At 47.3% G+C, this 27,736-nt stretch overlaps 1 protein-coding gene across 10 annotated transcripts in view; it reads right to left on the reverse strand.

Moving 5' to 3' along the window:
* LOC147625025 (uncharacterized) overlaps positions 1-27,298 on the reverse strand; it is a 142,793-nt gene extending 115,495 nt beyond the window's left edge. For all 10 annotated transcript variants that reach the window (XM_086818253.1, XM_086818252.1, XM_086818251.1 and 7 more), the window contains exon 1: positions 27,114-27,298. In XM_086818253.1, the coding sequence (XP_086674379.1) occupies positions 27,114-27,265 (152 nt within the window). In that variant the 5' untranslated portion in view covers positions 27,266-27,298. The remainder of the gene's footprint in view (positions 1-27,113) is intronic.
* Positions 27,299-27,736: the final 438 nt, after the last annotated feature.

A 27,736-nucleotide genomic window follows, 5' to 3' on the forward strand; every position in this document is an offset into this window, starting at 1 on the left:
GAACAGTGAAATACATCAAGATCATGAGGCTCTACATATGAGTACAAGAAGATAAACTAGAGGGGGATCTCAATGCCAAGGTCTAGATCTAGTAAATCATCTGAAGAAAAAGAGCCTACACCACTAGAACTAGCACCTGTGTCCATGGGTACACTACACTGCTCCTCCACATCTGAAGTACTCTCATCCTCCTCTGACCAATGTTTCCATTCTTGTGGCTTCTCTAAGCGCTCTAGAAGCCACAAATTTGCACTAACAAAAACCAAATCATCAGTTTTTCCAATGCCGAGAAGGTTTCGCTTTTTTGAAGCAATGTGACTGAAAGAGCTCCAAAGCTGCTCTAGGCAAGAAGAACTCACAGCTTGGCTCAAGATCTTGATGGCCACCTCCTGTAACTCCGAAACATCAGCCCCATAGTCCTCCCACCACACACACGGATCGGTGGTCAACTGATCCGCCAATGCATTTGCTTTACCAAATCTTTTCTTTTTTGCAAGCTCTATAATCAGCTAGTTGATTCTTGATCAATATTGGCTTCACAACATCTGGTTGTAGTCTCTCCAAGACAATGTCCCATCCATCCATGACCTCATCATCTGAGAACTAGTTGCCTAGCTGAAAGTGAGGGTCAACCACAAAGGCTGCTACATGTATAGGAGAGTGATAGCCATCCCATCTATCCTGACATAAGGACCTCAACTCCTCATACTGTATTGGATTTGGCTCAATCTCCTTAAGTTTCTCCACCATCTTGTCCATGGACTCGTATATCTCGCCAATGCATGGCTGAAGTGCATCACACATCCTCAACAAGTGGATGATGGGCTTTCCCAAAGCCACTAAGCGTCTCAACTGCTCCACCAAAGAGGATCGAGGACGTAAGAAGCCCATGCCTTGCCTACAACTATGCCTGATAATGCATGCCTCTCATACTTGTCACTGACGAACAACAACTTCACGGCACTAGAGCACTTCTCGATGGACTCCAACATAAGAAAGTTGTAGGCAAATCGAGTGTCAGAGTACTTGCACAAGTCCCTATGAGATTTCTTTCGAAACTCTGAGAGCAAGAAAGTGTGCCTGTAAATGAATGTGACGATGTCCTAGGCTTGGTCTATGATTTTTGCAATCCTCTCCAGCTTTCCAATGTCTTTGCGAAGGTTGTTAAGACAGTGAGCCATGCACATGGAGAAGGTGATATGTGGGTACCTCTGAAAGCAACCTACCAGCTGCCTTATTGGCGTTCTCTCCATCTGCTACAAACTGGATTACCCTCTCTGCACCCACCATCTCAACAGTTGCTGACCACTCCTGCAAGAGTACGTCTGCAGACTTCCTAGTAGCCGATGCGTCATGCGAGGAGATGAAGTACGCTTGCCCCCTAGAGTAGGCAACAACACCATGAATAGAGCGAGACCTGGTGTCGCTCCAACCATCAGCAATTAGCGTGATGCCATTCCTATCCCATGCGAGGAGATGAAGTACGCTTGCCCCCTAGAGTAGGCAACAACACCATGAATAGAGCGAGACCTGGTGTCGCTCCAACCATCAGCAATTAGCGTGATGCCGTTCCTATCCCATGAGGATCACACGATCCTAGTAGCGGCTGCAACAACTTCCCTCTCCTTCACCAAGAGGGTGGTCCTCAACGCCTCTGATGATGGAGTGTAAGTGGACCCAAACTCTGCGATCCTCCACACCATCTCCTTGAAGTAGCAGCTACGTGCGGCATTGAAAGCTATTGCGTCGTGATAGAAGAACCGTGCAACGCTCGCATCGACTTCCTCTTTCTTCTTTGGGTCCCAACGGTTGGCAAGTGTGCTCTGCCTGGATCGAATACTTCCTCTTCCCCCAACTACCGGTGGTGTCAGTCCAAATGGACTAGCAATGGGGCCAAAAAAGGAAGGCATGCCACCCATGGAGGATCTATTGCTGCCAACACTCGATACTTCGGTGCTTTGTGAAGCACCTACATACGAGCTAAGGTGGATCGCAACGCCAGGTCTCTTAGCCGATGCCTGTGTACGAGTCGCATCATCTTTGCAACGAAGCTCTTCCCTCTGAGCCTCGTTGATGCCCAAGCAGAACGATATCTCATGCCCTGAGATATGAAGCAAATGCGCGCGAATTCGAGTGCAATCTCGAGGCCCGCGAGGGCAGCTTCGCGGCGGTATGGGACGTCGCGAGGAGGAGATTGGTCGGTACGTCAACCTAGTTAGCTCAGCTTGTGGCTCGGTGGGGACAGCCAAGACTGTGGACTCGCCCACGGCTGTCATGGTTGGGAGGTGAGTCAGGCCTGCACCCCCTTTGTTGTTTGGTGTTCGTTTGTTTGCAGGATTCGAGTTTCGAACCAAGATCGATCACGAGGGGATCCGCGGGGATTTGACAGTGGTATCAGAGCATACCTCGTGAACGAGCAAGTCGGTAGGTAGAGAAGAAGAGGTCGAAGAACGGTATGTGTTAAAAAAGCTTGCTGTTTTTCTGTGCATACTGCAGTTTTCAGTTTTGGTATGTGTTTTTTCTTCATCAAAGAACCCCATGTTGATGGGAGATGGTAGTGTAAGTAGGGTTGAATGCTTTTGCAAAGAAGAGGCTTTGTGTGCAGTTGCATAACTTGCAGGGAGAGAAACAGAAAAACGAAAAAGCAAGTTTGCTTTTCGTTGATTGAACGAGAGAGAGAGAGAGAGAGAGAGAGAGAGAGAGAGAGAGAGAGAGGAAGAAGCGGGTGAGGCATGTTGGTCGAACGCTGGTGAGCAGGCGTTTGGTCGAGCCTGTGCAGGCGATAAAGTTGGCAGGCGGCTCAGTGTGCGAGGGCAGCCAGCCACGTAGCCAGGCGGCCATTCATACCCAGGCGGCCAGCAAGTTTACGCAGCGCCTAGGCCAGGGGGCTGGTGCCCAGGCCAGGCCTACGTCGGCGCTTAGGCCAGGCGGGCGGCCAAGTTTGGCAAAGGCCACCTGTGCACACAGGCGGCGCCGGCTGAAACGCAGCTGCTGGCAGCCGCCGACGGCGGGCAGGGTGGCGCCGACAGGAAGATTCGCGCAGGCAACCAACGGTGACGTCAAAAGCAAGCACCGGCAGTTCACCAACGGGCTAATCCAGGCGCCAGGAGGGAAGCGAAAAAAAAACCGCAAGGAAAGCATATGTTTTTACTGCTTTCGTTTTTGTTTTTTTTAGGGGAGTTTAAATTTTTTTTTAAAAGGTTTAAAAGTCCTCCCCTCTCTAAGGTTTCCAAGGTTTTTATTTTTTAAGACAAGAGAATATATATATCCATATATATATATATATTAAAATATATAAATATATATATATTCACGAAAAAAAAACAAAAACAAAAACACAAAAGCTAAAGCAAAAGCTAAGCCTAGCTTTTCGAGTTTTTTTGGCTTTTGGGAAACCTTTATAAACCCCCTCACGTGGGCTTCTTGCCACACATCTCTCGAGTTCTCGAGTTCTCAAGTTTTCAAGCTCTCAAGCTCTCAAGTTCGCTCGCACTTTTGTTGTGCAAAGACCAAATTTTCTCTCCACGTACCCTCTTCACGATGTCGACCCAAGAATCAGAGTTGGAGCCCCTCATGGAACGCGAAGGCTTGCCGGCTACGGAAGGCACTGATGCCGATCTTTTTGACGAGTTTGTGTCAAAATCAGATTTCCAAGAGTTCAAAGTAGCTCTCGAAGCTTCTTCGACGGAACGTCAGGCACAAATCGCAGCCCAGATGCAGGCTTTGCAGAACTCCATTGCTCTCTTGACCACTACCCTCTCTACTTTTTCGGGAATGGATACCTTGGCTTCAGCTTTAGGCCCCAATATTACTCCTGAACCGTTCGGAGGCGAGCAAAAGCAGAGAACCAAGGAGATCGTGGACACTTGGCTACATAAGTGGCAAGTTCACTTTCAGTTTCATCCATATGATGATGGAAAGAAGATACAGTTAGCAGCAGGTTTCCTGTCCGGCAAAGCTTTGCTTTGGTGGAAGGAACTGAACCCAAAGCCAACGACTTGGGCACAATTTGAAGATATTTTCAAGAAAGAATTCCTCAAGAAAGAGGATGACTACGATGTTGTTGCCCGGTTTTCAGCTTTGACCATGACCTCGCAGCACCTCACTTATGAGGTCTACCTCCAGAAGTTTCGTGACTTGCAGATGAAGGCTACAAAGATGGATCCCACTACTCTTTTGGGTTTTTTCGTAGCTGGTTTACCAGACTCATACCGATTACAGGTTAAAAATAACAAATGTAAAACTTTGGACGAGGCCATTCATTCAGCTCGTATCTATGATGATACGATGGTCTCTTCCAAGTCGAAACCCGTTACCGAGCAGGGAAACAAGCATAAAAGAAAGTTCTCCGCACCTATGGCTAACACGACTGAAGGCAAGTCTTCGGACCAACCTTCGAAGAATACAAGTTCGACACCAACCAAGAAGAAACGACTCCTTAGGGCTTTAAAGCTCAAGAAGGAAGGACGTTGTTTTATCTGCGAAGAAAAAGGACACATGCGTAACGAGTGCCCGAAGCAAAAGGGTACCAAGTCAAACGCAGGACCCAAGCCAAAGGCAGCTAACCAGTTGTCTTTGACAGGTACGTCAATTACTATACTTTCTCGCCCTAGTACTTGTTCTGATTGTCTGTTCAATTCTAAGGTATTTGGCATGCATGATCTTCTCCGAGTTTATGGAGAAGTGAATGGCCATAAAATTCACATTCTGTTAGACCCTGGCAGTTCGCATAACTTTGTTAACTACAAACTTGTGCAGAAATTGAGTCTTGATACGACACTCAGCGACCATACCTATGAGGTACGTCTACCTGCGGGAAGACAAGTTTGGGATCGCAAGGTGGAGATGCTTCCAATCCAGATTCAGGACTACAAAGATACTCTGGAATGCTATGTTATGCATCTGGAAAATGTAGACTTGTTATTAGAGATTGAGTGGTTTAAGACTCTTGACATCCAGATAGATTGGTCTAGTCATATTTTTTCTTTTCAGCATAGGGACACCAAGTATAGTATTTTAGGTGATTGTATTCATCCCTCTCAGGGACCTCTTGTAAATACAATTGATTTTGGAAATATAATGAATTCTTCTTTGTACACCGCTTTCCATTGTGTCTTGATTCCACTTTCTTCTTTTCTCATCCCTTCCATGGATGTGAATGAATTAAGTGTGTTTGAAAGCAAAGAATTACAGAAGATACTTGATTCTTTTCAAGATGTATTTCCTAAGGAATTGCCATCGGGTTTACCACCTGAACGGGCAGTAGATCATCGTATTGACTTGATCCCTGGTGCTCATCCTGTGAGTATTCCACCTTATAGGATAAGCCAAGCTGAGGAAGATGAGTTGGCTAAACAACTCGAAGATTATTTGAGGATGGGCCAGATCCGTCCAAGTAAATCACCTTGGGGTGCACCTGTGTTGCTTAGGAGGAAAAAGGACAATACTTAGAGAATGTGTATAGATTACAAAAGATTGAACAAGCTGACAATTAAGAACCGTTATCCTCTCCCTAGATCAGATGACCTTATTGACCGGTTAGCAAGAGCGAAATATTTCACGAAGATAGATTTGCGTACTGGCTATCACCAGATACGTATTCATGAAAGGCATGTCGAAAGAACCGCCTTTCGGACTAGGTATGGCCATTACGAGTTTCTCGTATTACCTTTTGGGTTAACCAATGCTCCAGCTACTTTCCAGCAAATGATGAACGATCTTTTTCGTGAACATTTGGGGAAATTTGTGGTGGTGTTCCTAGATGATATTTTGATATATAGCCGTACTCTTGAGGATCATGTCAAACACCTCATGATTGTCTTATCTATTTTGAGACAGAATCGACTATATGCCAAGTTGAGTAAATGTGAGTTTTTTATGACCGACATCATTTACTTGGGACACAAGATCACTAGAGATGGATTGAGCATTGACTATGACCGAGTTCAGAAGGTTTTGGACTGGTCTATACCACGAACAGTGAAACAACTTCGTTCTTTTCTCGGTTTTGTTGTTTTTCTTCGGAAATCTGTACGGGAGTACTCTCAGCTCACACTACCGATGACCGACTTATTGAAAGGTCGTGGACGTAAGTCCAATCAGCCTATCACTTGGAATAACGATTTGGATATGGCCTTTAGACTTTTGAAAGATAAAGTCAAGGAAGCAACTATCTTAGCATTGCCTGATCCTAGTCGGCCTTATGTTCTTGAAACTAATGCCAGTGACTATGCTATCGGGGCTGCTTTATTTCAAGATGGTAGACCGGTTGCTTTTGAAAGTAAAAAGCTAGACGACACTCAATCTCGTTGGCCAACCCTTGAGAAGGAGCTTTATGCTGTGATTCATGCTCTCAAGGTTTGGAGACATTATTTATATGGCTCCAAGTTTGTGGTATTGACTGATCATCAGTCAATCAAGTATGTGTGTGATGCGGATGATTTGAGAGGTAGGAAAGCTCGTTGGGCAGAGTTAATGCAAGATTTTGATTTTGAGATCCGTTATCGGAAAGGGTCCATGAATAATATTGCAGATGCGCTTAGAGAGGTGAATACTTTGTCGTTCACCGAGATTTCTACTGACTTATTTCAGTCATTGAGAGGGCTTTGCAGGACTGATAGTTATTTTGGTCCATTTTGGCAGAAGATCCAGGACGGGAGCTCATTGATTGACCAAGACTCGGTGACTGCGCAGTCTACTATTCAGGCTGCAGGAGGTCAGTGGATGATTCGGAATGGTTTGCTATTCCGTAATGACAAAATTTGTGTACCACAGATCCCGGACATTAGGTCCAAGATTCTGAGGGAGTGTCACGACGCCCCTTCTACTGGACACCCTGGGGTACACAGGACACTATCATTAGTGAAACACACTTTTTATTGGCCGAAGATGAAAGGGTATGTAGAAGATTATGTTTTCAAGTGTCAGATTTGTCAGGCAAATAAAGCTGAATGCTTTAGACAGGCTGGGTTATTGCATCCTTTGCAAATCCCAAGTAATAAGTGGGAAAGTATTTCCATGGATTTTATTACCTGATTGCCAAGAACACATCAAGGCCACGATTCTATTTGGGTTGTGGTAGATTGCTTGACAAAAATGGCTAGATTTTTACCGACCCGGAAGAATATTACAGCTACGCAATTAGCTCGGCAGTTTATCGAGCAATTGTTTAGACTGTACGGGTTACCGCAGGACATAGTCAGTGATAGGGACTCTAAGTTTACGAGTGACTTTTGGAAACTTGTTTTCGAGAAGTTGGAAACAACTTTGAATTTGAGTTCCTCAGATCATCCTCAATCCGATGGCCAGACTGAAAGAGTGAATCAGATTTTGGAGGATATGCTTCGAGCATATGTATCCAAAAGACAAAGTTCATGGGAGGATTATCTTCCTATGTTAGAATTTGCATATAACAGTACTAAGCATACGAGTACAGGGTTTAGTCCTTTCATGCTTATGTACGGTTTTCAACCAAGATCACCTGTTACAGTAGGATTCTCAGGACTTCAGCATGATGCAGAATTTTTTGCAAGATATGCAGGAAATGTTACAAGTTGCAAAGGAATCTATTAGAAGTGCGCAAGACCGAGACAGGTTTTATTCTAATAGACATCGTTCACCCAGAGAGTTCTCTTAAGGAACGATGGTGTATTTGCGAGTTCCGAAAGATTCCGAGACTTTACGGACAGGTAGATCTCCGAAATTATCCCCTAGATACTGTGGACCATTTCGTGTTACACGACGGATTGGTTCAGTTGCATATGAATTGGACTTGCCTTCTCATGTGAAGGTTCATCCTGTATTTCATGTCAGTAGACTTAAGGAAGTACTGGGTGGAGCAGATCAGTTAGTTACTCCTCAGGAAATCATAGATGTCCAGGACATGACATTTGTTCCGCACGAACCTGAAAAGATTCTTGGATTTCGTGAACGAAGATTGCGTCATACGCTTATCACGGAATACAAGATCAAGTGGAAGGATCGTGTTGAGGAGGACGCTACATGGGAGACATTGACTTCTCTTCAGAGAGATTACCCTGGCTTTTTGTGAGCTCAGGAGTGAGCTCTTAGAGGAAGGGGAGTATGTCATGTGCACAGTGCGTATCTACCGTGTGCTATACGCATGCAAGACTAGTTTCGAGGCTTGGGGAAGCTTGGAACTAGGCAGGCTGATTGACGAGTTGAGTTAGGGAAATACTAACGGGCGGGCACCCAAGTATGGACGGGCGGGCGGCCAAGTGTGGACGCCCGATGACCGGCCAAGAGCCTATAAAAGGGTGGCCAAGGTTAGTTATTGTAATATAGAGAGTCTCGCGAGTTTGTGAGAGCTCTATGGTCTTGGAGCCTGGATCTAGTGCAGACGTGCACCTGCTTTATGCAGCCGAGGCCGGCAGCAATCTCGAGGCCCGCGAGGGCAGCTTCGCGGCGGTATGGGACGTCGCGAGGAGGAGATTGGTCGGTACGTCAACCTAGTTAGCTCAGCTCGTGGCTCGGTGGGGACAGCCAAGACTGTGGGCTCGCCCACGGCTGTCATGGTTGGGAGGTGAGTCAGGCCAGCACCCCCTTTGTTGTTTGGTGTTCGTTTGTTTGCAGGATTCGAGTTTCGAACCAAGATCGATCACGAGGGGATCCGTGGGGATTTGACAGGACTACCCCCTGTGGACCTCATCCCACCAAGACCACTCTGATGGCTTGGGCCTCTTCGAGCTGGACCCTGCCTAAGCGCTTGAGGCCATGGAAGATGGAGACTGCAGTGAAGGAGTAACCATGTTCAACCAAGTGATTGACAATTTAAAGAAAATAAAAGTTGACAATTTTCAAGAGAAAGGAGAAGACATCTAGGATGACTCAAAAAAATTGCTTGTATTAAAATGATAAGCATTTCGAAGCGGGGAGTTACAAAAGAGGTCTTCAAATTTCAAAGTGCATTAGGAGGCACTTCCTCTAGTTTCGCCACATTGGGTGGCTCGGGATTGGGGACCTCTACCATAGTGGAAGGAGGAGAAGGTTGGCTTGGCTAGTAGTTCTGCCACATGGGAGCTTTTCTTCTATGAAGACGTGGTGGACGTCCACAATATAAATCCGGAGTGAATGTAATGGGATGGCACCAACACCGTTTGGCACGCAAGCGAATTGCATCTGGTAAGGTCAATGATGTTTTGAGTGGCAAAAGACATTGGCAGTGGGCGGTCTCGATGTATTGTCTTTCGGAGACACACGAACGACATCGACATGGAATGTCATTGAAGATTTCAACGTCTTGGTAGGTGGCCGACTGTAGTTGTGAGCCTATTGGTACTAGCCGACTGGGTGCTACAAGTCGTGGACACCTTTCTCCATGCTGGCCGACTGTACACCACTGGCCGACTGCTGTATGGGGGCCATATAAAATGGCCCCACAGCCCCTTGCCAATCTTGTATCTTGTATCATATTCGGGATCTTGTGTATATATAGTAGAGTTACACGGCTCTCTCTCCATTGCTGTTTTTTCTTGCTCGTGTTTCCAGATTTTGTCATCATCTCCGTTGCGTATTCTGACATGGTATCAGAGCCCTAGGCTCTTGATAGTTCTTGGGATTTGTGTGAGCAAGAGGGGGACTGTTGTGTTGCTGATTGGTGGACTATTCGGGACTGTTCGGGAAGAGGAGAAGCAAGAGGACGGCGGGCTGATTTGCTGGACAGCCACTTGTAGGTGTAAGTTCTTCTTTGTTCCCACCCACCCACCCTTTTTTAGATTACATTCCCGCAATGGCAGATTTGTTAGAGATGGCCGAGAGGCATGTGAAGATCCCTACACTCCCCACGTTCCCGGTGGACCGTTAGTTGGACGGAAACAACTACGGCATATGGAAGGTTATGATGGAATCTGTTCTGGAGTCTTACGACCTCGTTGATTTCATCGTTGTTGGGGTTCCACGGCCGGAAGTAGAGGAAGGGGAGTTACCGTCGATTCGTAAGGACCGGGAGGCACAAGCACAGTTGTGGGATCGTGTCAACGCCAAGGTCCGTTCCTTTATCTTCCTCAACTGCACAACGCAGGTAATCAATCATGTAAAGCATATGACGCTGGCCAGAGGTATATGGCAACATTTGGCTTCTCTTTACAACAGGGTATCATCCATGAAGAGGATTTCCTTGGAAGTACAGATGCAGGTTATGAGTCCTGCAAAGTCGTCGACGATGCGGGAGCATATTAACAAGCTGCAGGCTCTTTAGCAAGAAGTTCTTCAGGCTCGGAAGGAGATATCGTCAGAGGACATGGCCATAACATTGCTGTCGCACTTGCCCTCTCAATACTCAGCATTTTACTCGTCTTTCATTACCAGTGGCAGGCTCAGCATCATCACGTCGGAGGAGCTTGTGCCCATGGTCTTGGACCAGGAGGAAAGATTCTCGAACCCTCCTCAGGGTGGAGGTTCGGAGGCCTTAACTGGCCAACGGTCGAAAGACCATAACACGGGCAAAGGAAAGGCTTCGTCGGAGAAGTCTTCTGAGAAGAAATCCGACGCTAACCGCAAGAAACTGAAGGCAGAGAGGACCTGTAATGATTGTGGCGAGAAAGGCCACTATTGGAGGCAATGTCCCAAGCGGAAGACCGAGAAGGGTGAAGATTCCTCAGCAGCAATCATGAAGACTCCGGCTTTTGTGCATCTCCTGTCTTTATCGAGACACCAGGGCCTTTGTTGTGGGTGTGCCCGCCCTTGTAGGTGTTGTTCTCATTTTTCCTCACTCCCCGTATTTTCCCCCCATTTTTCCCATTTTTCGTGTGACTTGGGTGGCAATTTTGTGGTGGCAGGAGGTCTTGGTAGGTGGCCGACTGTAGCTGTGAGTCTATTGGTACTGGCCGACTGGGTGCTACAGGTCGTGGACACCTTTCTCCATGCTGGCCGACTGTACACCATTGGCCGACTGGTGTTTATGCTAGTCGTGGTGGACATGCCCCTGTCGATTGTCATTTAGCTGGCCGACTGCTGTATGGGGGCCATATAAAATGGCCGCACAGCCCCTTGCCAATCTTGTATCTTGTATCATATTCGGGATCTTGTGTGTATATAGTAGAGTTACACGCCTCTCTCTCCATTGCTGTTTTTTCTGCACTTTCGTGTTTCCAGATTTTGTCATCATCTCCGCTGCGTATTCTGACAGAGTTTGTCACTGCCTGACGAAAGAGAATTGTGCATATATTTCACAAAGGCTCATGGGAGAGATTTTTTGGAGCGCCATCTTCATTGTCTCGGCATTGGACCGAAGAGAGAGTTCACCTACGGGGGTGAACATTGAAGGAATGCACAGTGGAAGATGGGAAAGTGGAAACACACGAGAGAGAGAGAGAGAGAGAGAGAGGGGGGGGGGGGGGGAGAAACGCAGGTATATACCTGCTCTCAATATCACCAAACAAGAAACATGCTGGTACAAGTCCCGAGCAAGAGGGGAAGATGACCTCGTATGTGAGAGACTACAGCAAGCCAATATGCAGCGGCACTAAGGCATGCAAGAGGCACAAAGGAATGAATGTGAGGAAGAGAAGCCCGGCTTTATATATGCCCAAATAGGGGCAGCCGAAAGCAGCAAACAAGCCTGTAGGAGAAAAAATGCAACAAATACACTGCTGCTGCCTTGCACAGAGCAAGCTGACAACACTACAGGGTCCCAGGGACAGATGCGGATGAAGATCGACCACAAAACTGCAATCCACAAAACTGCAACGGTGAAGTGCCCAAAAGAGGATTTTCCCAGCTTTTTCGCTACCAGCAGCATATCTGATAAAAAAACACAGGAAAGAGGAGGGAGCAACTGTCACCATTTGGCCACCCAATTGGTCCACCCGTGCTTTCTTATCATGTATGTACATTGGACTGGTGTCCATGGCAGTTGTATATGCTGGGGATTGATGCCACTCATGTGATACTGTGGACTTGGCTTTCCGTTGGGACTTGTGCCTCCGTGTACATGCCCGGAAATGCTTGGTGGATTGGTGTTCCATTGGGTCTGGTACCTCGTGTACTTGCCTGGAGCACGTCTATTTTGGTATAGTCTCATGAACGGGGATTGTCCATACCAATGCTGCATTGCATAGCATCTTTATGTGCTTGCTTGCAATTGAAATTGCATGTTGTTTTCATGCTTGCTTGACCAATGTGTAATTCCGGGTAAGGGGACGCCCGCCCACTGACATGGTTATGTGGCATGTGACAAGTGGTAAGTATTGGTCATAAACCTAGCCTTAGGAGTTAGCACTAATTTATAAGTGAGTGTGTACACACTTCATTAAGTTTTGGGCGCCCAAAACTCACTTATAAATTATGACCAGCCCGGTGTTCACACACACTGATGTCCCGAGGTGGACATAACCCAATGTCCACTGCCCAGACCTTATCCCCTTTGTACAAAGGGAGTAACCAGCCATGTGTCCACTGTAGCTTGCTCCACAAAGCACCTGCCTCAGCCACCTACACTGGACAACTCACCACCTCACTCCTCTTCCTCTCTCTAGAGATTGGCGCCTCCCTCATGAGGGCTGTTGGGCTGCATTTTTTGCACATTCTCCTTCCCAACTCCATTTCCAAGCTTGCTAAGGTGATTTTCAAGCTTCCAAGAGTGATTCCGGATGCTAATCACTCTCCTACACACTCCCAATGACTGAAATTCAGCAAAACAGCTCTCTTTATTGCTGTAATTTCTAGTCTTTTTACTGAAAACCCTAATTTCAGCCCTCCTTTCTCAAGTTGAACCATAGGGGAAGCTTTCCCAAGGTTCCCTTCATCCTCTTGAAGACTTTTGTCGCGAAGAATTGCGACCAATCAAAGATCTCTTCACTCCAACGACTTCCATCGCGAAGACTTCCGTTGTCATCGACTCTACTTGCAATTGGTAAGCTTTAATGCTTAAATATGGAAGCAAGTAGCAGGAGGGAGGAACCGGATTACAAGATCACATACCCTGTGTAGTGTTCTCTTGTCCTACGTGCTCTCTTGCAGATTGTTGCTACCATGTGTTGGTGGAACAATAGAGAGCAGATGGTAGGGAACATGGACACTTGAGAGGGTAGTGTGGATTGCAAGTCTACAACGACAACCACTTGTTTGCAATACTGTGTTCATATGCATTGGTATGGAAATCTGGTCAAAAATGCCCATAACACTATGTACTTGATTCTCCCAAGATCAATATACTTTATTTGAGGGAGGGGTTGGTCATTCCGGCTCATTGTGTGTCTCTTGTCAATTCAGCAATTTACTTCTTGTATTTGAGCAAGTGTCCATCAAATCTTAGTGTATTTAAGTGTATTGATTAGCATTGTGTTCAACCAAGTTACATTGGTATCAGAGCATACGGTTCTCTTTCACTTCTATCGTGAGAGACGATCACCGTGAACACTAGCTATCTCTACACTTAGAACATTATGGATAGCCATACAATGAATGTTAGAGATGCTAACACAAGAGGCAGAGACAATGAAATGCATACTTCCAATGCTTTACAGGATGAGCAAACTCATGTGGTGCACAATAGGGAACATGAATATGTGGGACAGCCGTCCCGTGGCAAAGAGAAGATGCAAGAAGAAGAGTCCATAGTCTTGAGGGCTGAACTTACTCGTATGCAGGCTCTTCTCCATGCACAACAAGAAGAATTGAATCTCTACCGCCGCGAGGATCCATTGGTACATAACCGTTTGAAGGCCAAGAGAGCTGAATCTTATATGGATCATGCAATGGCAATGATTGCTCAAGAGTTGCACACATCGTCACAGGGGACGGAGGGGACGGCAGCTTGGAACGCGGGGGCGCCGATTCGGGACGGACCAGCAACGGGGACGGACGGGGACGGACGGACGTCCCCCATGGCACGTTTCTCACAGGGGACGGCGACGGGGACGACGCAGGGACGGGGACGCCGGTGAGGGACGGCACTGTGAGGGGACGGCAAAGAGACGCCTGCCGTTTTTGGCCGTTGCGCTTCCCATTTCTAGCCGTTTATGGCTATTGGCACTTTGAGGCTTGTTTAGCCCTCTCTCTCTCTCTTGCCCTTGAGGCTTAAGTTTGAGGCTTGGGCCTTGGGCCTTGGCCCTTGCCTCTCTCTTGCCTTGAGGTTTGGCATTTAGGCTTGAGCTTTGGGGCCTTGGGCCTTGGCCCTTGAGGCTTGGCCCTTGCCTCTCTCTGCCCGGTTTTCGCCCCTTCGCTGCCCAGTTCGCCTCTCTGCCCGCTTTTCCCCCAGCTCGCCAGTTCGCCTCTCTGTCCGCTTTTCCCCCAGCTCGCCAGTTCGCCTGCCAGTTCGCCTCTCTGCCCGCTTTCCCCCCAGCTCGCCAGTTCGCCTGCCAGTTCGCCTCTCTGCGCGGTTTTCGCCCCTTCGCTGCCCAGTTCGCCTCTCTGCCGCTTTTCCCCCAGCTCGCCAGTTCGCCTCTCTGTTGCCCAGTTCGCCTCTCTGCCCGCTTTTCCCCCAGCTCGCCAGTTCGCCTCTCTGTCCCCTTTCCCCTCTCTGTCCGCTTTTCCCCTAGCTCGCCAGTTCGCCTCTCTGTTGCCCAGTTCGCCTCTCTGCCCGCTTTTCCCCCAGCTCGCCAGTTCGCCTCTCTGTCCCCTTTCCCCCAGCTCGCCAGTTCGCCTCTCTGTCCGCTTTTCCCCCAGCTCGCCAGTTCGCCTCTCTGTCCCCTTTCCCCTCTCTGTCCGCTTTTCCCCCAGCTCGCCAGTTCGCCTCTCTGTTGCCCAGTTCGCCTCTCTGCCCGCTTTTCCCCCAGCTCGCCAGTTCGCCTCTCTGTCCCTTTTCCCCACTCACCCTTGCTCGGGCCCCCAAGGCAGCAACATAACTCTCTCTCTCTCTCTCTCCTCCCTGCCTATGGGAAGGACTGCAGAGTGATTTGGAGGAATGGCCCCGAGTCTCCAAGAGAAACTCGAGGCCCTCGAGATGGCAATGAAGGCATTAATCAAGGAGAACAAGAAGACATCCGATTCCAACCTCAATGAGGTGGAAAACAAACTACACAAGCACATCATAGCTCTCGAAGCACGGGTCACGAACCTCGAACAAGAGAACACGGCACTCAAGGAGGAGGTGAGTGCATTGAAAGTGGAAATGGTAGCCATCAAGAATGCTGAGAAGGAAGAAGGGGAGATCAATGACAACACTCTCACGGCCATCAAAGAAGAGATCTCCAAGGAGATCACAAAGGACATAGAGGGAAAGCTCGAAGCCAAGCAGTCAGGATGGGTCGAGGTGGTGAAGAAGAACATCCGTAAAGAAGTGAGGGAGGAAACTCAAAGGGAAGAAAACCAAATCATTCACACCACCATTGAGGAGGAGAAGATGAGGCATGCCCGCCGCCTCAACATTCGAGTCACAGGTATAGCCGAGACACCCGACTCCACTCCCGAGAAAGATGGACAGCTTCTATGCATGAAGCTCGGCTACAAGGAAGAGCAGCCTCTCCCCTTCACCAAAGCATGGAGAGCCGGGAAAGACTCAACACGCAAGCGAGCCCTCATCCTACAGTTTGCAGGAGAGACGGAGAGGGTCACCTTGATGAGGAAGAGGGTCATACTACGGGGTTTAGAGGGAGCTCCTATTTTCTTGGATGATGATCTCACGAGGATGCAGCTTGAGCATAAGAGAACTTGCATGCCACGAGTCTTACACGCGAGGAGAGAAGGCAAGAAGACCTTCTATCGAGATGGTCGGGTCATCATTGATGGCCGGCCCATGGATTAGCGGTTTGGGGCCTATGGGACACAGACCAGGCCACAGACAAAGATACACATAGCAGTATGGAACTGTAATGGTTCACTATGGGTGCAGCCTGGACGACTGGAGCATGTTATGGTGGGGAGAGACATCATACTTCTGACAGAGACACATCAGAGCCCAGAGAGAGGGCTACCTCGAGTAGAGGGATTCCAGTGGGAGTCAGCATACAGGAGGACCACACGCCAGGGTACCTCGAGAGGGTCGGGGGGAGTAGCAGTCCTATTCAGACGGGAGCTACAGGGGAGACTGAGAGTGGTAGCACAGGATCCAGAGGCCAGATACATGTGGATCAGCTTACAGCTCTCACAGGACAGGGTTATATACATAGCTCTATGTTACTTTTCTCCATCAGGATCCTCCTACGTCATTACAGAGGACATGCCACAGGAGGAGGAGATAGGAGCCTCGCCATACACTTGTCTGTCGAGGAGATTATGCATTATTCTACACTAGGGGAAGTATTTCTTACGGGCGACTTCAATGCCCACACACAGAGCAGACAGTGTGAGGTGTATGACTATGATGACATGGAGATCCTCCACCCTGTGGATCCAGAGGAGATAGGGGCTAGTCGGGCATCAGAGGACACTGGACCAGACAGAGAGCATTATGGGGACCACTTACTAGAGTTGGGAGCCAGGCATCGTCTCGTTATTTATAACGGGATGCTACAGTGGCCGGGATCAGGAGGGCTGACATGCTTCCCACATGGGGGTCATACACGGACCGGAGGCACGGTGGTAGACTACATTATGGGGTCTTTGGAGGCATCACAGCTTGTCACCTCATTCTCCATTCCACCTCGTCCTATTGGGGCAGATCATACATACTTGGCATTTTCACTAGCCGGATCACCAGTATCACCAGCCCCCCACATACCGACGCCACACACTACCATCTACTTCACACATGACATGGCAGACATATACACTGGCAGAGTAGAGGATGGGCTCCTACTCATGGATCCCCTGGCATCTATGGATACCATTACAGCCCAGCTCGCATCACTCCTACACACGGCTGCATTACAGAGCTTCCCACATCGTGTACACTCAGGAGAGCCTACGAGACCTGGGACTATGCCCCAGAACATATGGTATGATGACGAGTGCAGAGCCCTATACTCACGACTCCGCATACAGAGAGCCTTGGGAGCCATCACAGAGCAGGAGTCGAGGAGAGAGATGAGGAGACTTACTCGCCGCAAAAGGCGGGCCTTCGCAGAGATACAGGAGCTAGAGATCTTTCATTTCTTCATGAGTAGAGATAGCCCTGTCTCATGGCGGCACTTCAAAGAGCCCCGGACCCCGACACCTATTGCAGACCCACAGACATGGCACACATATGCAGAGGGTCTATACCATGCCCCACAGCAGCCACCTATACCTCAGCCACAGGAGCCTCGAGAGTCGACCTACCACAGCTAGCTTCTTTACCCACTCGATGGTACAGGAAGCTATCCGCCGCCTACAGCATGGACGGGCCGCCGACCATATGGGCCTACAGGGTGAGCATCTCATATATGCAGTAGATTCTTTAGCTCCTTTTCTTGCACACCTGTTTAACAGGGCACTAGCAGAGGGTTTGCCTGCGGAGTGGACGATGCACACCATTGTGCCGATTCACAAAACAGGGGATATGCTCGATCCGAGCAACTACAGGACGGTTATGGTTGGCCACGTGCTAGCCAAACTCTATGGTGCAGTGCTGGAGCAGGAGCTTAGCTTATATGCTGAGCGAGCAGGTTTACGCTCATCAGGGCAGGCAGGCTTCAGGAGAGCTTTCTCTACCACTGACCATGTATTCACTTTGAGATGTATGATTGATCAGGCCAGAGTGAGGAAGAGAAAGCTCTATTGCTGCTTTGTGGATTTCCGCAAGGCATTTGACACAGTACCACGAGAGAGGCTCTTTTAGCGCCTGCAGTCTCTTGGCATACCAGCAGATATGACATGGGGCATCTATGCATTATATGAGCAGGTTTTTGGGCGAGTCAGATGTCCAGGAGGTATGTCCGAGACTATTGCTAGCACCATTGGTGTGAAGCAAGGATGCCCACTTTCCCCCACGCTATTTGGGTTATACATTGATGAGGTGGCTGACTTCATTACACGGGGAGGCGGAGATGGAGTTGATTTAGCAGGTACCTCAGTACATATTATGCTCTATGCTGATGATATTGTATTAGTGTCTGAGTCCCCAGGTGGTCTACAGCAGCATCTACATGCACTCCATGATTTCTGCACGCAGAGGGGTCTTACTGTGAACCTTGGGAAAACCAAGGTTATGGTCTTTCATACATCGAGACAGGGCAGGAGTCAGCTGACATTCACTCTCGCAGGATGCCAGGTGGAGGTGGTGACATCATACGTGTACCTAGGGGTTACCTTCTCTGCAGTAGCCACACGCTTTACCATGGGTTCAGCAGCCAGAGCTAGATTGACACGGGGAATGCAGCATTGGCTATGCTAGAGAGACAGTGCCACCAGGCGCATTTTCAGGAGCCCCGGACGAAGGGGTGGCTATTTGACACATTAGTCACACCGGCATTGATGTATGGAGCAGCAGTATGGCATCAGGCCTTGCTACTCATTGGTGGACACAGATAGAGAGACCACAGGCCCTCATGATGGCACGCATGATACGCAGCAAACCGTCAGTACCTCATGACATTATCCGAGCAGAGTTTGCTGCGCCTCCTATGATGGTAGAGGCCATATTTCAGACTATACGCCTGCTAGACAGATTCAGAGAGATGCCACATGACAGATTATCATACAGAGCTTTTCAGGCATCTAGACAGTTGGCTGAGGCAGGAGACAGAGGATCATGGTATGCACAGGTCACACATTGGTTCTCACAGCATGGCCTAGACATGGATCATCTACCACCATTCCAGTATGACAGGGATGCACCACATATCCGTCTCTCTCATAGTGAGAGGAACAGAGTATTGAGACAGGATCTATGGCAGCTCTATACACGAGAGACATGGATATCGCCTACACAGCCTCTTCCACCGAAGATGCTATACTACAGAGATCACTTCATGAGTATCACTGATGATGGATTTATAGAGAGGCCTAGATACATGGAGGGCTTTTTACCACACGGCTCCCGAGTGGCTATTGGTCAGCTCAGAGTTTCATCACACCGATTGGAGATTGAGACTGGCAGAGCAGCACGGATCCCCCGAGAGGAGAGGGTATGCAGATTGTGCAGAGAGGAGGTGGAGAGTGAGGAGCATTATGTATGCAGATGCAGAGCATATACAGCCATCAGAGAGAGATATCCCATTTTATTCAGAGAGCCACATTCCCTACGCCAGATCTTTGAGACAGCAGACCAGCGCATACTGGGGAGATACATTCTAGACATACAGCGCCACAGAGAGACATTATTACAGGCTCAGACAGCTCCAGAGGGGGGGCGACAGACACAGATTACTACATTTTTTCAGAGATCCATACCCCTCCCAGCCCCTACACGGCAGGGAATTACTCTCCAGAGAGCAGAGACACTTAGAGCCCGCAGGAGACAGAGGACACCTGGCTTTCGGACACCACGCCTATACCAAAGAGAGATGACAGAGATCAGAGCTCAGTTTCACAGAGAGGGTGCGGAGCGACTGGCTCGCTTCAGAGCACACCCAGGCATGTTCTTCAGGGAGCTGTGGGCACCCCCTTCACTGATGTATACCATTTTATACCCCCAGTATGGTACAGGATGGAGCTAGCTAGGTTGCATATCATGATTGTATACTCCATGCATATAGCTTTGCATTCTCCTAGTAATAGAGCTCCATCCCCTGCACACCCAGATTCAGCTTTTTTATTCAGTACTTTTTCATTTTGTTGGGATGACAGAGGATACCCCATACAGGTACTCCGATTTGTCTCATAGGCCGAGTTCGGTCTTTTGGAAGACGTTAATAAAATCTTTCTTTCTTTCTTTCTTTCTTTCTCTCTCTCTCTCACTTGCCCTTGCCTCTCTCTTGCCTATCTAATATCTATATATAGAACAAGGCTACAAGGCTACAAACATGGAGTTTAGCGTAAACGGCCCTTCGGGCCAGGGGGGGAGTCATCTCCCCCCCGGACCCCCTGCAGAGAGGGGCTCACGCCCCCCTCCGCACCTTCCCCCAAGTAGGCTGGTGTGAAACTGCGCGCCGCAACGGACTCAAAATTTACAGCCCATATGCAGTAGGTGTATAATAACTCACCGCATATGCATGTAGCCTGGTTGGCAGTGTGCCAACCTTCTCCAGAATCATCTCATGCTATCTGGCCACAATCGGCCACCATCCGGTGTTTAAACCGGGACCTATCAGGTGACCCGTGCTACTCATAAATGCCTTCTCCTCATATAGAGGGGACTCACAAAGTAGAGTTAGCCGATGCCTGCGTAGTTACCTGAGGGTGGAAAAACTTTTTTTTTAAAGTATTTTTTGAGTGCCGTTCCCTCCCCCGTCCCCGTTCCCTACTTATGGCCGTCCCCGTCCCCGTCCCCCGTTACTGTCTCCCATTCCTTGTAACTATGGTTGCACATACAACCGAGGGATGCAGCACGTGCATACTTGGCTCGTACCGAGGATGCCTATGCAGAAAAGGCAACCATCCCACATGTCTTGAAAAGGCGGAAAGGAAGAGAAGGTTTCATTCGGGATTACAACCCATGTACAAAGCGAGACTACAAATGTATCCTGGTCATACCTTACACCAACTAATCGCAGCCGCCACCGCCACCGAGCAATTGGAACTCAAATTGAGTCAATCCAATAAGGCTAAACCCTCATTTCAAGGTAAAGAGAGGGCTGTCCAAAACCTGCAAAATGATAGACAGCCACCTAAAAAGGACCGAAACCAAGATAAAAATGGTCCAAAGGCTGAAAATAACACTACCAAGAAGCGTCCCTTCAAACTGAGAGACTATGGTCTCACTCCGGAGTAGAAAAAGCAATATATGAGTGAGGGAAAATGCTTTATTTGTGGTAGTACCGAGCATATTGCAAAAGCATGCCCAAACAAGAAGAAGCGTGATAATGCAAATGCATCAAAGCCTAATGTGCATATGGTTCCGGATGTGCAAGGCAACAATTCACATGATAGCAAAGACAGGGTTGTATGTAAAGCTTGGGGACAGCTCAAGGATCAGCCCGCTTTGTTCATGTTTGATGGTTGTGCATCTGAAAATTTCATATCCACACAGATGGCAGCTGCGTTGGGTATTGAAGTGGAGGACATGGGTCCTCAAATTGAAGCAAGGGTTGCCTTTGTTGGTAGAGAAGTGCAGGTCATGCCTATTTTTGGCAAGTTGCGCATACACATTCAAGGCTATTTGGATCATGAGGATTTTCTTGTGGCACCTTTGAATGGCTGTGATGTATTGCTTGGAAAGCCTTGGCATACACGTATTGATCCGAGCAAGGCTTACAAAACCAACAAGATCACCTTCATGCATAAAGGCCGAGAGCATGTAATTGACGCTGGTGAAGAGGGTGATACCATTCCCCTTGTATCTCATGTACAAATTAAGAAAGTAATGAAAAAGAGTGTTTTTGTGTACTTGATTTTTGTACGAGATCGTGTTGAGGAAAATAATGTACATGTAAAACACTCTTAGTAATGATAGGCTGAAATTTTTGCAAGAGCGCAATGATTGCTTTGCTGATGAGTTACCAAATGAGTTGCCATCCATACGACCGGAAGATCATCGCATTGATCTTGTGCTGCCATCCATACGACCGGAAGATCATCGCATTGATCTTGTGCTGGGTAGCTCACCGCCTAATAGGCCAGCCTATCGTGTAAGTGCATCCCAAAAAGAGGAGATCATGAAGCAGGTGAATGAGCTTCTTGAGAAGGGTTTGGTTCAGCCAAGCTCTTCCCCATATTGTTCACCCATCCTCTTGGTTTGAAAGAAGGATGGATCCTTTCGTATGTGTGTGGATTATAGAGCTTTGAATAAGCTTACCATCAAGAATCGGTTTCCGATTCCACGCATAGACGACATCCTTGACAAGTTGGATGGATCGGCATGCTTTAGCCGAATTGATCTCAAGAGTGGATATCATCAAGTGCGTATAGTGCCTGAGGATGTACACAAAACTGCTTTCAGGACAGCATTTGGGCTTTATGAGTATCTTGTTATGTCTTTTGGTCTTACAAATGCCCCGGCTACATTCAATAGAATGATGGATCACATATTCCGTGGGTATAGGAAATTTACAGGTGTCTTCTTTGATGACATCCTAGTCTTCTCGAAGACCGAAGAAGAGCATAGAGCTCATTTGGCCATTGTTTTTGAAGAACTCCGTAAGCATAAACTCTTCATAAATGCAAAGAAGAGTGAGTTCTTCTTGTCAGAGATACATTATCTTGGGCATATTGTGTCCAAAGATGGAGTGCGGATGGATCCTCCAAAGATTGATGCAATTCGGAATTGACCCGAATTGAGTTCGGTGCATGAGATCCGTAGTTTTCTTGGATTATGCTCTTACTACCGCAGGTTCATTCGGCACTTTGCATGGATTGCTTCTCCTTTGCATGATTTGACAAAGAAGAAGGCCGTGTTCAAATGGACTAATGTAGAGAGGGATGCATTCCTCAAATTGAAAGATGCAACTACTCATGGTCCAGTGTTGTTCATTCCGGATTTGCAAAAGCCTGTTTGTGTGGAATGTGATGCATCTGGAAATTACATAGGAGCTGTCCTTAATCAAGAGGGACATGTTGTGGCTTATGAGAGCCGTAGATTGCATGATGCAGAGCTATCTCTTGGCATTTATGAGAAAGAGCTCTTGGCTGTAATTCATGCACTTACTATATGGAAACATTACCTTCTTGGGGCCGATTTCACTGTGAAGACAGATCACCAGAGTTTGAGGTATTTTCTTACCCAAACTAAGTTATCAGAGAAGCATATGAGGATGGCCAATTTCCTCTCTATTTTGCATTTTCAGATCTTGCACACCCCGGGAAAGAAGAATGTAAGGGCCGATGCATTGTCACGAAAGCCGTATGTAGCAGCTATCTCAGTTGCCTCTCATGGGGACTTATCTACCATGCGTGATTTGTATCATACGGATGCTGATTTTGCCACTATTTGGGCTGATTTGATGGCTGGTCATGCACATGCCTCATATGTGAAAGAGGGTTATCTCATGAAAGATAATTGCCTATGTGTGATGTCTGACATGAGGCAAAAGATTTTGGATGAGTGCCATGCTCCTCCATATGCTGGTCATAGAGGCATAATGCCTACTACGCACATGATTGAGCGGTTTTTCTTTTGGCCAGGTATGCGGAAGGACATAGAGGCACATGTACGTGCATGTATCACCTGTCAAAAGGTGAAATTTAATAGGCAAAAGGCACTAGGTTTGCTTCAGCCATTGCCTATTCCCACGCAACCAAGGGAAAGTATTACAATGGATTTCATTATGGACTTGCCATGGACCCAACAGGGTAATGATGCAATTTGGACAATTGTGGACAGGTTTAGCAAACAAGCTCATTTCTTTCCGGTCAAAAAGACCATCAAAGCTGAGCATATGGTTAAAATATATCTTGCACAAGTGTTCAAACATCATGGAATGCCGAAGTCCATTGTGGGAGATAGAGATCCCAGGACTACAAGTCTCTTTTGGCGGGCCTTATTTGATAATATGGGCACCAAATTGGACTTCTCATCAGCTTATCACCCTCAAACGGATGGGTAAAGTGAGGTGTCCATGGCAGTTGTATATGCCGTGAATAGATGCCACTCATGTGATATTGTGGACTTGGCTTTCCATTGGGACTTGTGCCTCCGTGTACATGCCTAGAAATGCTTGGTGGATTGGTGTTCCATTGGGTCTAGTACCTCGTGTACTTGCCTGGAGCACGTCTATTTTGGTATAGTCTCATGAACGGGGATTGTCCATACCAATGCTGCATTGCATAGCATCTTTATGTGCTTGCTTGCAATTGAAATTGCATGCTGTTTTCATGCTTGCTTGACCAATCTGTAGTTCCGGGTAAGGGGATGCCCGCCCGCGAACCGTGCGTGTGAAACTGTCTGCTAACATGATTATGTGGCATGTGACAGGTGGTAAGTATTGGTCATAAACCTAGCCTTAGGAGTTAGCACTAATTTATAGGTGAGTGTGTACACACTTCATTAAGTTTTGGGCGACCAAAACTCACTTATAATTATGACCAGCCCGGTATTCACACACACTGATGTCCCGAGGTGGACATAACCCAATGTTCACCGCCTAGACCTTATCCCCTTTGTACAAAGGGAGTAACCAGCCATGTGTCCACTCTAGCTTATGGAACACTTCATTAAGTTTTGGGCGACCAAAACTCACTTAGAAATTATGACCAACCCGGTGTTCACACACACTGATGTCCCGAGGTGGACATAACCCAATGTCCACCGCCCAGACCTTATCCCCTTTGTACAAAGGGAGTAACCAGCCATGTGTCCACTCTAGCTTGCTCCACAAAGCACCTGCTTGCCACCTACATTGGACAACTCACCACCTCACTCCTCTTCCTCTCTCTAGAGATTAGCGCCTCCCTCATGAGGGCGGTTGAGCTGCATTTTTTGCACATTCTCCTTCCCAACTCCATTTCCAAGCTTACTAAGGTGATTTTCAAGCTTCCAAGAGTGATTCCAGATGCTAATCACTCTCATACACACTCCCAATGACTAAAATTCAGCAAAACAGCTCTTTTTATTTCTGTAATTTCTGGTCTTTTTGCTGAAAACCCTAATTTCAACCCTCCTTTCTCAAGCTGAACCATAGGGGAATTCCCAAGGTTCCCTTTATCCTCTTGAAGACTTTTGTCGCGAAGAATTGTGACAAATCGAAGATCTCTTCACTCCAAGGGCTTCCATCGCGAAGACTTCCGTTGTCATCGACTCTACTTGCAATTGGTAAGCTTTAATGCTTAAATATGGAAGCAAGTAGCAGGAGGGAGGAACCGGATTACAAGATCACATACCCTGTGTAGTTTTCTCTTGTCCTACGTGCTCTCTTGCAGATTGTTGCTACCATGTGTTGGTGGAACAATAGAGAGCAGATGGTAGGGAACATGGGCACTTGAGAGGGTAGTGTGGATTGCAAGTCTACAACGACAACCACTTATTTGCAATACTGTATTCATATGCATTGGTATGGAAATCTGGTCAAAAATGCCCATGACACTATGTACTTGATTCTCCCAAGATCAATATACTTTATTTGAGGGAGGGGTCGGCCGTTCCGGCTCATTGTGTGTCTCTTGTCAATTCAGCAATTTACTTCTTGTATTTGAGCAAGTGTCCATCAAATCTTAGTGTATTTAAGTGTATTGATTAGCATTGTGTTCAACCAAGTTACAGCAACTAATGTTGCAAGTCACCACCGCTCTAATACCGTGAAGGAATGCACAACAGAAGATGGGAAACTGGAAACACAGGAGAGAGAGAGTGAGAGAGAGAGAGAGGGAGAGAAACGCAAGTATATACCTGCTCTCAATATCACTAAACAAGAAACACATGCTGGTACATATGTGAGGGACTGTAACAAGCCAATATGCAGAGGCACTAAGGCATGCAAGAGACACAAGGCAATGAATGTGAGGGAGGGAAGGCCTGGCTATATATATGCTCGAATAGCAACCGGGGGGGGAGGGGGGGGGGGAGAGTGAGTGGTCAGTGGGCACTGTGAGGGAGAGGCGAGCGACAGGTGGGGTGGCGAAGGAGAGGGTGTGGGATCAGGTGAGAGAGGGAGGGGGCTACTGGTTGCACCCGACGAGAGAAGGAGAGGGGGTGCGCAGGGGAGTGAAGCCACCTCCTCACGACTAGGAATAAAACCTAATGACTCCATAAAATAAAAAGGTGGGAAAAAGATGCGAGGGGTGACCAGCCGCTCTAGCTAACATGGTCAGCCCTAAAGGCTAAAATAGGACACCACAAAAGAAGCCAGCAGCAAGGGGATGAAGATGTCTAACAAACATCGAGGAGGTGTGTTGGAAAATCATTTGCTCAATGCTTCACTGTGGGTGACGAATATACTCTATTTTGTAAGGCCCCCTATATGAGGAGTAGCCATTGTGGTAAGCACCCAAGCACCAGCAGTTTCCAATTTAGACATTGGATGGTGGCCAAATGTGGCCAGATGGTTAGGAGACGGCTTATGTAGACTTGGCACTCTTCCAAGTAGAAAGCATGCTTATGCAGGTTATGTGGTCGACCGCTTTTGTGAGCATTGGACATCAAACTTGGGAGAGCCAATCCCACTCTTCATGTTTGATCTTCTCAAAGTTTGGAGGTGAGAATTGTGCATGAAATGCATTCTTTAAGTTCATCCAATTCGTGGAAGCTTTACCTGAAAGCTTTTGGGCAAGCCACCAATTACTTGTAGTCCCTTTCATATGCATGCCAACATGACAAAGGTAATCTCAAACTATAAAATAAAAGGTAATCTCCGAACTTGATCTTGATGTCCTTCTCACCGGATTTAAACTCCTTTTGGAGCTTTTTTTCGGTGAGATGCACCATGGTCTTCCACTTAATGCTTCTCTTTATCTACACAGGGAGGAGAGGATTCTCGAAGTCACTTTGTATAATCCTAGCTTTGCTTCCCGTTCTTTGGACACCACATCAATATCTTGCTTTTTTTGTTGTACATCATGTCTGGAAGGATGGGGTGACATGACTAAGTATTCTTCATGATGAACTCCAGATTTGACCCTCTCACTTGGTTGCTCATGAGCCCTCGATAGTGGAGGCTTCTTAAATACTTCTTGCATAGCCTTCAATTCAGCCACCTAGCACTTCAATTCTGCTAATTTGGAAGCATACTCATCTTGATGTGCTCTTTGTGAAATAGCATCTTGCATATGCCTTGGAGAGTGGTTAGCTATTATGTTTTCAATTAAACTAATGATTAACAATTGGCGAGAAAAGATCATCTTCCAACTCTAGTTAAATGAATCCTAAGCTCTGATACCAATGTAACAGGGAGCGTATATCTCAAGTCGATTAAGCATTGAGTTAATTAGACACCCTTAAGCATAATAGATTAAACCACACAATTACAAGACCATAAAGACTCCACTAGGTGGTCAAAGATGGGTCAAAACCTCCCCTACGGTATTTTAAAAGAAAGCCTCTAGAAGGATGGAGGGAGGGAGTGGCATGCGACATTTAAGCAGTAAACTAAAAGAGATAGAAAATTGTATATGTGGGAAGGGCCAATTTCAAGTTGGGCAAGCATACAATCTGGGAGCTAGTTAAAGCAAGGTAAATTGTGTGCGCAAGTCTGGTTTACTTACTCATGCAGTTTGAATAGGGTAAACTGTGTGTGCAACTGTGTGTTTAGAGGTGTTATGATTCTTACTTGAAATCAAACAGGAGAGGGGCGTATCGTGCATCGTCGAAGGCTGCAGGAACATGATCAGAAAGCCTGAGAAGCTCTGCGACGAGGGCATGGCCTCTGCTCACCAGGCCCAGCACTACAGCCCCCACCCCCCTGCTGCTGAAGTCCCCCATGGAATGAACATAAGAAGTGCGTTCTGCTTGCTAGAAAATATATTTACGTTATATATACTTCTTTTTGCTTTTTTTTATCTAGAGGTTTGATTCAATAGAAACAGATAAATGGATAGATTAGGGAGGCCAAAAATATATTCTGATTTTACATCATTAAATAGGGACTCATGCTTGTTTTTTTTTTAAGAAAATTATAAAATTCATTTGGAAGACTCAGATGAAATCTTTTTTTTTTGGGGGGGGGAGGGTGCATTTGTGCGTGTAGTTTAACTGGTGTAGAATCGTTGGGTTCCACGATGAGGACCCGAGTTCGATACCTAGGGGCTACACGGCGGATGGCAGCAAACTCAGACAAAATCTTATGTCTAGGCAGCCATTTTACACCTTTATTAACAAAGTATCAAATGTCTCCAACCGCTAACATTGTGTCTCTCCCAAACGCAAACCAAACGCAAAGGGCGCTCTTTATCT

Source organism: Cibotium barometz, chromosome 24, assembly GCF_041138505.1.
Source record: "Cibotium barometz isolate CiBa-2024 chromosome 24, ASM4113850v1, whole genome shotgun sequence".
Lineage (NCBI taxonomy): Eukaryota > Viridiplantae > Streptophyta > Polypodiopsida > Cyatheales > Cibotiaceae > Cibotium > Cibotium barometz.